Below are 15,235 nucleotides of genomic sequence, written 5' to 3'. Positions count from 1 at the left end.
CCATTCAGACACCACTTTCAACCATTTATGCATATGATTGTTACATAGAAAAACAAAAGAGGTCACTATCATAGTTAAAAATAAAAGACACCATTTTCAATTATATTGTTTTTTAAACATAGGGATTTTATTAAAATAGCCAGCACTTCACAGAAAAAAAAGTGTGAAAGTATTCATGAAAAGATCAGAGGGGATATCTCTGCTTGGACAAAGTCCTACATCCTGACATAGTCATCTAGGAGTTTGAATTGGATAGCTCCAATGTTCGAACATGTTCTTGTTAGAGCGGAGGCAAGTTACTATCGATCTTACGCTTTCCTCCTTCCACTTGTCCCAGATGACCTTTTCAGTTTCGTCCTGCCTACAAAAATAACTTTTGAGAGAACCCTTGCATGAGAAACAAATGAAATCAAGAGAATGAATATACAACTAAAAGACAACATCTTTTCAGAAAGAACTTTTAAGAAATAAATGAAAACAAGACAAATGGATGGGTTCGAATCAGAAATAAAAGTGGTTATAACTGAAAAGAAACAAATGCCATATGAACAAACTAAGCAAAGGACAATGCAAATGCCTAATATTGCCACGGTATACACTGGAACATGTAGTACAAAACATCATTTGGACATAGTACTACCCTGACACGGAAAATCGGTGTTTTTCAGAATATAATGAAGTATTAGAGGATTGCTATGTTGGTTTGATCTGTCTTGCCTTATCAGAAGCAGAGGACAAAGCAAATACATATGCCAGACAAGGAACAAATGGTTGTATTCATTCTCATCGGCTGCCAGAAACTAACTGGCATGTCTATGTAATGTAAGAGGTACATTGCATTTCAAAAGAAAAAAGTTCCCTTGGCTATCTGGATGTGAAGATCCATCATTGTAATCTTTGTTTTTGTTTGTTTTGGTCGTTGCAACACTGTATTGGGCCTTTTCCCTATTTTCTTAAATCAACATATATTCACATGCAATATATAATTAGTACATTACTAAACCTAGCCAAGCATCATTACATCACCAAGATCTGATGATTGAGCTAGTGCATCTATTTCATGAGCCACCATGTACCTTCATGTACACAAGAATTGGAACATCTAACTAACAGTTCCTTAATATCTCCGAGCTCATGAAACGATCTGCAGTGAGAAGGATCAACAATTTTCAGTTTGTTGACACATTAAAAAACTACATGGGAGTTGCACAACTCTAGCGCTAACTGAACAACAAATCTCAGTGTGCAAGCTTTAGCATATCCAGGTAAAGTTCTCAGTGAACAGAGTTTGTGATGAACGAATCTTCAGTGAATTGCAAAATCAAGAATTCAAGGTACAGTACGTCACAGAACATAAGCAATAGCATTTCCTTTTTGAATAAATAAAATAGAGGATCGAAACAATTAACAGAAGAAAGAACCACCTTTTGGTTGGGAAGCCTTCCTTTTCAGGGAACCCATCCTTGTTAGGCAAGCCTTGTGGCATCTGTAACCCTGAAACCACACATAACTCACCATCAGAAAACCGGACTTTCAAGCTTCCTATTAAGGGGTATTTGGATTTCTAACATCCAGCAAAAGAATCAATCATGCAATCAAGATATGTAGGTAAACAAAAGAAAGAAAGCTTTTCACTACAAATCTCATCTAACTTTGTCATATTCTCTACTCTCCCTCATGTAGTCATTTATAGAATCAAAATTTGAGAGATGTGCCTTGGGCATAAGAAGGACAGAATATAGTTCATGCATTATTGCATCAGCTTTAAGGTCCGACAGTCAAACAAATCCCAAGCATACGAATTGAACAAACTACTGACAGAAAACTAAAAGAACAAAGTAACCTAAAAACACTTTGACTAAAAAATGTAGGCCTATTGTAATCAGCACTCAAACGGTGCAAATATAAAATGATGCCAGCCACTGATTATTCATGAACACAAACCATACAGATGACTAAAGTGTAGAAAACTGAGTATCCAAACATGCAGAATTATTTGTTTGACCAACAACTCCCCAATTTCATTTTATTTTGAGGCCAGACCAGGTTCAGAATAATAGCAATGCTAGACAAGACGATAATGAACTTCTGACCATATTGTCGAGCAGCAAGTAGTCGGAGAAGGCGTAGTGGCCGCACTCGTGGGCGACCACCCAGATGCCGTTCATGATGCAGCTCTGCATGACCAAGTAGAGCGGACAGGCGCTCAGCTGTTGCATGCTCAGGAGTGCTGGGAACCAGACCAACGCGGCGTACATGAGGAACGCGATAATGACGAGGTCATAGACCACATAGCAGAAGGACTTGATCACCGAGCACTGGAAGCAGTGAGGCAGGATTGCCTTCTTGATCTGGGCCAGCGTGAATGTCGGCATGTCCGTCGGCGCATGCTGGAAGATCTCACCGGCGCCAGCGCGACTGAGCAGCTCCTGCTTCTCCCTCTCCTTCTCCCTCATTCTGCCGCCGGCACCCATGATGTCGCTGACAACAACGAAAAGCACTGGTGATCAGACAATGTCTCCTTCTCCGTCATTCTGCCGTCGACACACATGATGTCGCTAACAACAACAAAAAGCACTGGTGATCAGACAATGTGGATGAAGGTATATACATAGTATATCATTCAAGAACGAATATATATGTCTGTTTGTCAAATGAGGATGAGCTAAACTTCAGTTCAGGTTCAGTCAAATTTTAGACCCAATAAAACAACGACAGGTTGGACTGGACCAGCTTTCATTCATGACAACACATGTCATTTAGTAAGCTGTACTTGGATAGTTAACTGATTGCCAAGCTAACTAAAGAAGAACTGAAACTGTAATTAAAGACTTTTGATTTGAAATTCAACCAAAAATACAACTGATTCAATGTTGTAGGTCATATGTGTCACCAATGTAAAGAAGAGCTTGCAATCCGAGCCAATATAAAAGACATGCATCGTCCATAATGTTGCAAAACAAAAATCCTGAATTGGCTGGAAAACTCCAACTAAAAAGATCAACAAGTACAAAGAAAGGACTGATTTCAACAAGAAAAACTACTACTACAAGTTGCAAGAAAAACTACTACTCCCTCCGTTCCAAAATAGATGACCCAACTTTGTACTAAAGTTAGTGCAAAGTTGAGTCATCTATTTTGGAACGGAGGGAGTACTACAATTTAATAATTGCACTGTAAAACGAGCTTTTGTTTCACAGTAAAAACTACCGCTACAATATGTAGATCTTTAGCAACGCTTAAAGAATTCTAAATTGACAGAACCTCTTCCAAATTATATAATGCATCCTACTAGTCTATTTGGTATCCATTGACAGTGTAGTACTGGAATTTAGCTAGAGAAATCTGTGTATTTATGTGTATTGCTGGAAGGGCCTGGATGTGTGGTGAACATGTTGAACGCAGGCCAGTCTGAGTGATACACTGGTATCGTACAGCCGAACACAAGTTTGCAGTCTCATGTAACAACTTGCTCCGCTATACCAAATCTCAGCCTTACAACACCAATGAATTTTACAAATATTTAACAGGCCCAGACATGTAACTGGACTTATTATTTGATAACACATAAATAAATATGCAAACCTTTTGGTTGTCCGTGAGATTTTCAGCTGAAATGAACTGATCATCAGCAATCAAGCCAGTGAACTCGTATATGTTTTTGAATATTGCACCGACATTTCTTGGATCGTTCACATAATATATATAATGCTTTCCACCTAAGACACAAGTCTTTGCATGCTCAACAAGGCTTTCCCACATCTTATTTGACATGCCACTGCCAAGAATCTACAGAGACAAGAGCGTAAGAACATAAACCAAACTCCATAAATTACAGTCTGATAACAGGCATAATAGAACTTACACTTCGCAACCTCTGTTGATCCCTAACAAGAAGCCGAAGAAAATCTTCAACTGTATAGATTCCGCTTCCATTTAACTTCTTGTGGAATGCACCATCCTTGCCAACCTTCTCTAATCTCCAAGCATCATCCTTCAAAGCAGGAGGGTAGTGTTTTTTGTACACTGCAAAATACAATATCAGCCTACTCAATACTTGAAACTTTTAACAGTATGAGCAAATTAACAATGTATGGACACATACATTCCCCTCTATGATCCTTAACAGTAAAAGCTTCTGTCTTCGCCTCCCTAACACGAATACCTTCAGAAAAAACAGAGGCAACCCTGAGCCCAAGTCTGAATTTCCTGCTTCTTATCCAGCTGGAGTTGTCAGTGAAGATAAGCTCCCCTATGGTTCCAACACCTTCTTTAAGAGTCACCTGAAGGTCACCAGTGAAGAGAGGTCTTTTCCCTTCACGCTCCTTGACAATATGACCTTCAAACTCCTCTTCTGTCCAACCCTCATCTTCCTCTTTATTGAAATCACCCTCAAGCACAAGAACATCCAGCTTTGCACATGATTCAGGTCCCGAAGTGACAACACAACCAGTGTTGGTATCCAGCAGCACAACATGTATAGCTGCCCCATGCTCGCCTTCTACTTTTCCACCAGTAAAGAGTGGGAGAGACAACCTTGTAGGACCTTGAAGTATGTCTAGAGGGGGGTGATTAGACTACTTGACCAATAAAAACTTAACATTTTCCCAATTTTAAAGTTTGGCAGATTTTAGCTATATTAAGACAAGTCAAGCAATCATCACACAATTCAAGCAAGCATGCAAAGAGTATATAGGCAGCAGAAATTAAAGCATGCAACTTGCAAGAAAGTAAAGGGAAGGGTTTGGAGGATTCAAACGCAATTGGAGACACGGATGTTTTTGGCGTGGTTCCGGTAGGTGGTGCTATCGTACATCCAGGTTGATGGAGACTTCAACCCACGAAGGGTAACGGCTGCGCGAGTCCACGGAGGGCTCCACCCACGAAGGGTCCACGAAGTAGCAACCTTGTCTATCCCACCATTGCCGTCGCCCACGAAGGACTTGCCTCACTAGCGGTAGATCTTCACGAAGTAGGCGATGTCCTTGCCCTTACAAACTCCTTGGTTCAACTCCACAATCTTGTCGGAGGCTCCCAAGTGACACCTAGCCAATCTAGGAGACACCACTCTCCAAGAAGTAACAAATGGTGCGTTCATGATGAACTCCTTGCTCTTGTGCTTCAAATGATAGTCTCCCCAACACTCAACTCTCTCTCATAGGATTTGGATCTGGTGGAAAGATGATTTGAGTGGAAAGCAACTTGGGGAAGGCTAGAGATCAAGATTCATATGGTAGGAATGGAATATCTTGGCCTCAACACATGAGTAGGTGGTTCTCTCTCAGAAATGGTAAGTTGGAAGTGTAGGTTTAGTCTGATGGCTCTCTCCATGAATGAAGAGGAGGTGGAGGGGTATATATAGCCTCCACACAAAATCTAACCATTACACACAATTTACCAAACTCGATGGGACCGAATCGTTAAACTCGGTCGGACAGATTTAGTAAACCTAGTGACCATTAGTGATTTTCGGTGGGACTGACATGCAACTCGGTGAGACCGATTCGGTTAGGGTTAGGGCATAACGTAATCTCGGTAAGACCGATTACACAAACTCGGTGAGACCGATTTGGTAATAAGCTTTCCAGAGAGTTGGTCAGGTAAACTCGGTGGGACCGATTTGCTCTTTTCAGTGAGACTGAAATGTTACAAAAAGGAAACAGAGAGTTTACATTGCAATCTCGGTGGGACCGATCGCTCACTTCGGTTATACCAAAACGTTACGAAGGGAAACAGAGAGATTGCAACCCCATCTCAGTGAGACCGAGATCCCTATCGGTAAGACCGATTTTCTTAGGGTTTGTGGCAGTGGCTATGACTTTTAGAATCGGTGGCGCCGGATAGAAAGAATCGGTGTGACCGATTTTGGCTTTAGGTTTAGGTCATTTGTGGATGTGGGAAAGTAGTTGAGGGTTTTGGAGCATATCACTAAGCACATGAAGCAAGAGGCTCATTAAGCAACACCTCATCCCTTCTTTATAGTATTGGCTTTTCCTATAGACTCAATGTGATCTTGGATCACTATAATGTAAAATGAAGAGTCTTGAGCTTTTGAGCTTGAGCCAATCCTTTGTCCTTAGTATTTTGAGGGATCCACTTTCATCATCCATGCCATGCCATTCATTGAGCTTGCCTGAAATAATAGTCTTGGAATAGCATTAGCTCAACGAGCTATATGTTGTTATGAATTACCAAAACCACCTAGGGATAGTTGCACTTTCAATCTCTCCCTTTTTGGTAATTGATGACAACATATAGATCAAAGCTTCGACAAATGATAATAAAATTTAAATAACATCGTCGCTTTGAGAAGTATGTGATAAGCAAGAGCTCCCCCTAAATTTGTGCATAGTTTTAGATTTGCTTTGGACTGCAAATGCACAATGAATTAGGCTCATGGGTTACTCTTCCATGTCACATACATCTTGGTGGAGCGCTCAAAATAATAACCAATGAATACATGCACTCATCACCAAGCATAGTGAGTGATCACATACGATAGATAGGATAATATCAAGCATGCATAAGTGTAGCTTATGATCGAACACATGATCATCAATGTCTCACAAGCATAGTATCTCAATCAATCAAAAAGCAAACAAGTTTAAACCAACAAAGCAAGAGAGAACAAAAGCAACACTCTCTCTCTCGAAGCCTATGATCTATACATTTTTTGTCCCCCTTTGGTAACAAGTTACCAAAAAGTTCATAGAAAATGCATAGTGCTAGATCGACTTTCAGGCTTGATCTTCAGTTGGTGGTGTCCTGATAACTCCTTGGACGAAGGCTTCAGTTGATGTAGAAGGTGCTGGAGTTGATGCTGAAGCTGGTTGCACTGGAGCTGAAGGGGCAGTAGCTGGTGCTGAAGATGTTGCTCTTGTGTCTGGCACTGGCACAGCAGCTGACCTCTGGGCTCTAGGCACTCTGGCAAAGACATTTGTGGTAGTCTTGCCCTTCCTCTCCTGCATGTCATCCTGCAACTGCTCCACAACTGACTGAATCTCAGTTACCTTGACATCTAGATCATAGAATTTTTGTTCCATGATTCTTTCCAGGCTCTCCTGGTTTTGAGTTAGGGTGGCCAACCCCTTCTCAATCCTCAGATATGATGCTATCAAGTAACCAAGCTGCTCCTGCTTGTTTTTCAAGAAATACTCAGATGCCTCCTCTTGAGTTGGCATCTTGGCAGCCTTCTCCTTCCTTGCCTTCTCCTTCTTCTCTTGAGCTTGAACTGATTGTGCATCATCTTCATTCATGACAACCTCATTGTCCTCAAAGTCTGGATAAAGTGGAAAGTGTTCCTTATCCAACTGATATTTTCCTATGCCCATCTTTGAGTTTATCAATTCTTGAATCTGAGGTGCATATCCACAGCTCCTCTTCTGATCTACTGCAGTCCTCTTGATTGTTTCAATGATCAGGCTCATGACTTTGAATTTTTGTGGCACATCAAATAAATGCAACATATTGATGGCATGCCCTCTGATCATGTTATGGTCACCAGACTTGGGCAACAGAGTGTGCCTCAGAATCCAATTTATGGTTGGTAACCCTGACAGCAGAAAGTGGATTGATCCAAAAGTGAAAGTCTTTAATGCCTTGTCTGGAATTTCCTTGTACATGTGAGCCATTGAATTGTGACCCATTTTCTTCTTGGCATAAATGTCTAGGTCATCATCATTTTCCTTTGGGGCATTTATCAGTTTTGCCCATTCTTCTACAGTGGATTGGTACCTTGTACCTTCAGACATCCAAACAATTCTTCCATCTGGGTAAAAATGTGCTGTGGAGTAGAATTGCATGGTAAGTTCATCATTCCAATTTGTGAGCTTTTGCCCAACAAAATCTACAACTCCACAAGCAACAAAGCTGTATTGCACTCCAGGATAGTGATGTTCATTTTCCTTGATGAATTTCTAGTCAACCCACCTCATGTCACAAACTATGGGCTTCTTGTCCAATAAGATTGTCTCATAGAAGTCCTGCTGTTCCTTTGTATGGAACCTGTAATCAACAGCAGTTCTCCTCCTTGTGGCATATGGATCTGCCATCCTCCATAGTCTTAGTCCTGAATCCTTCCTGATTCTCATGTCCTCAGCCACACGATGGGCATCATTGTGGTCGGGTATCTTTGGCTTGAGCTTCCTTAGAACCTGTCCTTCTTCATCTTCCTCCTCTGCAACCTCAGGCACTGGGGCCTTGTTCTTATCAGCAGCTGGAATACTCCTGGTATTCCTTTTTGGTGCAGACTTGGCCTTGGGGGCAGCTTTGGGTGCTTCCTTGGGCTTGGATGTTGCAGCCCCTGATCTGATTGCACCACCCATAAGCTTAGCTGCCTTTGGCGCTGGTGCAGAAAGCTCTTCCTCTTCCATCATGGAAGGTTGCCCAATAACTCTGGCTATGGTCTTCTTGACCCTTTCCTTCCTCTTCTTGCTTTCATCAGCTGGCTCTTTGGGAACAAGATTTTCAGGCAGTTGAGTTGATGCTCTAGCCTTGGGCATAGGTTGCCTTCTTGCAGGCCTTTTAATCTTCATGCCTGGCTTTATATCCTTTGCTGAGCCAAATTCCATCTTGAGCACCACTTTCTTGGAAGTAGCCTCATCTTCCTCAGCCCTGTAATCTTCATCCTCTGAATCTGAAGTTCTTTTCCTCCTTTGCCTAGTTGCAGCCTTAGGCAAATTGCTAGGAGTACTTCTGCTCCCTTCATCTGAAGTTGAGGGACTAGTGCCCTCACTTAAGTCCATCTGCTCTTCTGACTTGTTCTGGCTATCACTTTGATCAGACATACTGCAAAAGCTGACTGTTGACCCTGTGAAGAGTTATAGATGAGATAGAAAAGATGAGCATCACAAAATGCAGAGGTTTTTGCAAAAGAATGACTCAAAAGTTCAGTCTTAGTTTTCCACAGAAAGCATTTCGGATCCACCGATTTCAAACTCGGTGATATCGAAGCAGTTTTGGAACCTAAACTGATGATCTCGGTTGGACCGAGTTTCAGTTTGGTGGTACCGAGACTGCTAGGGTTTCACAGAATCCTCAAATCGGTTGCACCGATTAGTAATTCTTGGTCAGACCGAGAGTCACTAGTGCAATGGCATAAGCCAAATCGGTGATACCAAGTTTTTTAACTCGGTGGGTCCGAGATGGTTTCGGCAGAAACCTAACCCTAAAAATCTGAATCACATCTAATCTATGAACTACTTTGGCTGGATAGAAGAGTTTCAATCGTGGCAAGAATCAATATGAAAACAATGTGCCAGGAATCAGACATGGATAGCACAAAGATTAAGTCCATACCCTAACTTGGCGGTGGACTTGCTACGGCGGCAACGGCGGGGACGAAATCCATTGACGGTGGCGGAGACCAACGACAGGAGGCTGCTGGCGACGAGCAGATGATCCGGAGACCACGATGGCAGAGCGAGCTGTTGCGCGGGCGAAGGGTTTCGGAGAAATTTCCAAAATTTTGCTTGTGGCTATATATAGCCCGACCCTGTCGGTGTGACCGAGTGGAACAACTCGGTGGCACCGAGATGCATAACTGTGTTCAGTTACAGCAAATCGGTGAGACCGAAAAGTTCAAACCGGTTGCACCGAGATTGAAAACTCAGATCAACTTGATGATCTCGGTAGGACCGAAATGGAAGAATCGGTCAGACCGAGAATCACAAAGAGGTTTTGGAAGTTTAAGTCTATGACGAATCGGGGACTCCAAGTGCTCCTCACGCAGAGTGGTTCGAATCTGACTTGATCAAGTTTTGTGATGTAGCATGAATAGAGTTTGAGACGAGAAAAGCATAGATAGCTAAAGAAGGTTCTTAGGCATTCTTGTCCATCCACTTGGCTAAAAGAAGAAAGAACCAAACAATCAAAACAACAAGTGGATGTCCTTGAATGAGTAAAATATGCACCAACATGCTTGCACAATAAAATGGCAAATGAAATATGTGGCAAAGCATGCATAACCAATTCTAGTATCTATCAAACAATTGGCGATGACTAGGTCATCTATATATGAGTATATTGACTTAGGAGTCAAATGAGAACATTTGATCATAGGTCATACTCATCGTTTAAGCTCTAGTGGGGTTACCACTTTTACATAATGCTTTAATGTGTTCACACCAATAGAGTTGCTTTGACTCAATTCTTTGAGTTAAGCTCTCCCTAGATGTGAGATCCCCCCTTAGAGGGATGAACTAACCTTGGGTTTTGTCGATGATGACTTCATGTAGGTGTTGAAGATGTGGATGCTCAATGTTGAAGTAGATCATTTGGAGCAATCCTTTGGAATGAGTTGCACTTTCAACTTGCCTACATGGGTTAGTCCCACAAGGAACAAACAAGAATATCCATAGACATAGAGTGATGCACACACAAGATGATGTCCATGAAAACATTAGGTTACCTTGTCCCTTGCCTTACCAATAAGAGGGTTTGTGACTCCTTGAACTAGTGCAAGATGTGAAGGTTGATTGCACTTGTTCTTGCCAAAATGATATGAGTGAAGAATGTTGGCGGAGTCACCCTCAAGAACTCTCTAGTTCTTCTTCTTCGGGATCCACATCATCTTGATGGGAATCCTTGGAGTTGTAGTTGTACTTGATGAAGTAGAACTTAACGTAGTCTTGGGGACCCACTTGAACGAGGCTTTAGGAGCTTCTTCAAATGCATCAATCTCTTCTTGAAGCTTGTCCTTGCCTTTGTTCTTGTGGTCTTGTGGTGGAAGATCATCTTGAGCTTGTGTCCCCTTGAAGGAAGTAGGATCATACTTCTCTTGTTGAGGAACAAACTTTGTCTTGGAGTATTGATCTTCTTCCCACTCAACTCCATTGGCGTTGAACTTTCGTTCAAAACCAACACCTTGATTCTTCCGGTGCCTTCCTTGCTTGCGTACAATTTCCTCGAATTGCTTACTCCCGGCAAGGCTCTTGTAAACACCTTTCTCTATAATTCCCTTCAATAAACTATTTTCTTGCTCAAGTGTAACTTGGCTAAGAAAATCATTAGTGGAATCAAGAGAACTACTAGAAGCAACAACATTGGATTTAACATTATTATTGTTACTACTAGAGGAAGTATCTTTCTTGTACTTGTTACTAGACTTGACTTGAGGCATGTAAGTAGATAAGAGTAAACACTTGGCAATGTAAGAAGAACTTTTCTTGCGGAGATCATCATTGATTGCCTTTAAGAACTCATGCTCTTGCTCAAGATTGAGCTTTTCAAAGCGTAACTTCTCATGAGCCCTTAAAAGTTCTCGATGATCTTCGAAGATAGTTTTATGAGCCAACTTAAGAGTGTTTAGTTCTTTAGTTAGAAGCTCAATTTTCTCCTTATCATTGTCATTCGTTTGATTAGCATGATTAATTGACATTTCATCATAGTATTCATCACTAGAGTTGTCAACAAGTAAATCATCATCCACAAGCAAGTCATCTTCATCACTATTGAAATCAACATACTCAGGATGTGTTACCTTTGGACCTTTGGCCATGAAGCATCTTCCAATTCCTTCATTTGGTGAGTCAAATATGTCGTAGGAGTTGGTTGACACAAGTGCTAGACCGGCAACACCTTCATCTTGAGTATGTTCGGAGTCGGAGTGATAGCTTCTCTCGGAGTGATTGTCGGAGTCAGAGCCGGAAACCCATTCACCAACATGAGCTTGATGTCTTCGTTTTGTGTAGCTCCTTGATGACTTGTCATTCCTTTCCGAATCCTTGCTTCTCCGTGAGGGTCTTCGTTCATAACGATCATCTCTACTTCTCCTCTCTCTTGGTGGTGATTCTTCTCTTTTGCTTCTTCTTTTAGGAGAATCTTCTCTTCTTTTGTAGGGTGTCGTACACTCATTGGAGTAGTGTCCGGGCTTCCCACAATTGTAGCAATTGCGCTCTCGACTAGAAGATATCTTGTCATGATAAGACCTTGATTTGGAGCTTCTTTCTTTGCTTCTACTCTTGTAGAATTTGTTGAAGTTCTTCACCATTAAGCTCAATTCTTCATTGAAGGTTTGTTTATCACTTGATGATGTGGGGGCTTCACTTGAGGCTCTGTAAGCACCACTTGACTTGTTGTGAAGTTCCTCCTTATCCTTGAGTGACATCTCATGAGCAACAATTCTTCCAATGACTTCTGTTGGCTTGAGATTTTTGTAGTTTGGCATCATTTGGATCAATGTGCACACGGTATCATACTTTCCATCCAATGCTCTTAGGATCTTCTTGATGATGAATCTGTCGGTCATCTCTTCACTCCCTAAGACGGCAATCTCATTTGTGATAAGTGCAAGCCTAGAGTACATTTCAGCGACACCTTCACCATCCTTCATTTTGAACTTGTCAAGCTGACTTTGGAGCACATCCAACTTGGATTCCTTGACGGATTCGGTACCTTCGTGCATATCAATCAAAGTATCCCAAATTTCCTTTGCATTCTCAAGACAGCTGATTTTATTGAACTCTTCCGGGCACAATTCGTTGAAGATGATATCACAAGCTTGAGCGTTGTATTGCAGCATCTTCATTTCTTCCGCATTCGCTTCACGGTTCGGTTCTCTCCCATCAAATAATTCACCTTGCAAGCCAATACAAATAATTGCCCAAACGGCGGGGTTATGTCCGAGAATATGCATTTTCATCGTATGCTTCCAACTAGCAAAATTAGTACCATGAAAGTAAGGACCTCTACGGTGATAATTTCCCTCGCTAGACGCCATACTCTTCTAGGTTGTGAAACCAAGGCTATGACCACCAAAGCTATGGAAATCAAAGCAAATGGAGACCAAAGCTCTGATACCACTTGTAGGACCTTGAAGTATGTCTAGAGGGGGGTGATTAGACTACTTGACCAATAAAAACTTAACCTTTTCCCAATTTTAGAGTTTGGCAGATTTTAGCTATATTAGGACAAGTCAAGAAATCATCACACAATTCAAGCAAGCATGCAAAGAGTATATAGGCAGCGGAAATTAAAGCATGCAACTTGCAAGAAATTAAAGGGAAGGGTTTGGAGGATTCAAACGGAATTGGAGACACGGATGTTTTTGGCGTGGTTCCAATAGGTGGTGCTATCGTACATCCACGTTGATGGAGACTTCAACCCACGAAGGGTAACGGCTGCGCCAGTCCATGGACGGCTCCACCCATGAAGGGTCCACGAAGTAGCAACCTTGTCTATCCCGCCATGGCCGTCGCCCACGAAGGACTTGCCTCACTAGCGGTAGATCTTCATGAAGTAGGCGATCTCCTTTCCCTTACAAACTCCTTGGTTCAACTCCACAATCTTGTCAGAGGCTCCCAAGTGACACCTAGCCAATCTAGGAGACACCACTCTCCAAGAAGTAACAAATGGTGCGTTGATGATGAACTCCTTGCTCTTGTGCTTCAAATGATAGTCTCCCCAACACTCAACTCTCTCTCATAGGATTTGGATCTGGTGGAAAGATGATTTGAGTGGAAAGCAACTTGGGGAAGGCTAGAGATCAAGATTCATATGGTAGGAATGGAATATCTTGGCCTCAACACATGAGTAGGTGGTTCTCTCTCAGAAATGGTAAGTTGGAAGTGTAGGTTTAGTCTGATGGCTCTCTCCACGAATGAAGAGGAGGTGGAGGGGTATATATAGCCTCCACACAAAATCTAACCGTTACACACAATTTACCAAACTCAGTGGGACCGAATCATTAAACTCGGTCGGACCGATTTAGTAAACCTAGTGACCATTAGTGATTTTCGGTGGGACTGACATGCAACTCGGTGAGACCGATTCGGTTAGGGTTAGGGCATAACGTAATCTCGGTAAGACCGATTACACAAACTCGGTGAGACCGATTTGGTAATAAGCTTTCCAGAGAGTTGGTCAGGTAAACTCGGTGGGACCGATTTGCTCTTTTCGGTGAGACTGAAATGTTACAAAAAGGAAACAGAGAGTTTACATTGCAATCTCGGTGGGACCGATCGCTCACTTCGGTTAGACCGAAACGTTATGAAGGGAAACAGAGAGATTGCAACCCCATCTTGGTGAGACCGAGATCCCTATCGGTAAGACCGATTTGCTTAGGGTTTGTGGCAGTGGCTATGACTTTTGGAATCGGTGGCGCCGGATAGAAAGAATCGGTGTGACCGATTTTTGCTTTAGGTTTAGGTCATTTGTGGATGTGGGAAAGTAGTTGAGGGTTTTGGAGCATATCACTAAGCACATGAAGCAAGAGGCTCATTAAGCAACACCTCATCCCTTCTTGATAGTATTGGCTTTTTCTATAGACTCAATGTGATCTTGCATCACTAAAATGTAAAATGAAGAGTCTTGAGCTTTTGAGCTTGAGCCAATCCTTTGTCCTTAGTATTTTGAGGGATCCACTTTTATCATCCATGCCATGCCATTCATTGAGCTTTCCTGAAATAATAGTCTTGGAATAGCATTAGCTCAATGAGCTATATGTTGTTATGAATTACCAAAACCACCTAGGGATAGTTGCACTTTCAAACCTGCTTCTAAATTGAAGCTGAAGATTTGTCCCATCAGGGCCTTCTATTCTTTTGGGAGAGGACCTGTTTTCACTATGTATTAGTATTGTATCTCACTAGTGTGGCTAAACCACATCTGCAGAAATTCTGAAAATCCCAGATAAAGCCATCCCATGAGTGTCACCACGTTAAACAAGTTTATGATCTTGTACCTTCCTTCAATTCTAGCAGGACCCAACTTGGCCAAAGCACGCTCTACCTCTTCGCTTACCTATTCGCAAAATATAGAAGAACAGAATGATCAACGTGCTCCATCAAATAAGTCAACAGACCGTACAATAAGTTCTTCTACTCACAACTCTTCAAAACTTGTATGCCCATACTCTCTGCAACTGCAATCTACGCTTATTAAATTTCTTGAGCATTTAAATTTAAAGTAGCAAAAAAGCAAAACACACCCTAAATCACCACACATAAACTGGTTTGAATTATGGATGTGCCAAATAAGAGGTTTAGCTAAACACATTACTACAATACAGTAGTTCTGAAATTATTACACACAGAGTAAGCATGCTAACCTCTCCATCCTAGATTCCAGGTATTTCTTCAAGAACATCAGACATTCAGGCTGAGCTCCTATCAATTTCAAGCATGCAAGATAGTACTTCTTCTCCTGTTTGAACCTACAAAAATGATTGTATGCATCCTAAGTGTATACAACATGATCTCTATACACAGTTTTATTCAAAGCAAAAAAATACTAATTG

The 15,235-nt window shown here is 41.7% G+C and overlaps 1 protein-coding gene across 1 annotated transcript; it reads right to left on the bottom strand.

Annotated features, from left to right (window-relative positions):
- Positions 1–1,003: 1,003 nt before the first annotated feature.
- Positions 1,004–14,830, bottom strand: LOC119339089 (calmodulin-binding protein 60 C-like; the record flags this gene model as incomplete). The annotated part of the gene is made up of 10 exons (XM_037611257.1): positions 1,004–1,076; positions 1,425–1,494; positions 2,087–2,481; positions 3,484–3,494; positions 3,586–3,789; positions 3,866–4,026; positions 4,106–4,536; positions 14,490–14,552; positions 14,681–14,739; positions 14,825–14,830. Coding segments are annotated over 10 exons (1,473 nt in total), but the record flags the coding sequence as incomplete, so codon positions are not given.
- Positions 14,831–15,235: the final 405 nt, after the last annotated feature.

Source organism: Triticum dicoccoides, chromosome 7B, assembly GCF_002162155.2.
Source record: "Triticum dicoccoides isolate Atlit2015 ecotype Zavitan chromosome 7B, WEW_v2.0, whole genome shotgun sequence".
In the NCBI taxonomy this organism is placed as follows: domain Eukaryota; kingdom Viridiplantae; phylum Streptophyta; class Magnoliopsida; order Poales; family Poaceae; genus Triticum; species Triticum dicoccoides.
This window is presented reverse-complemented; position numbering and strand designations above follow the sequence as displayed.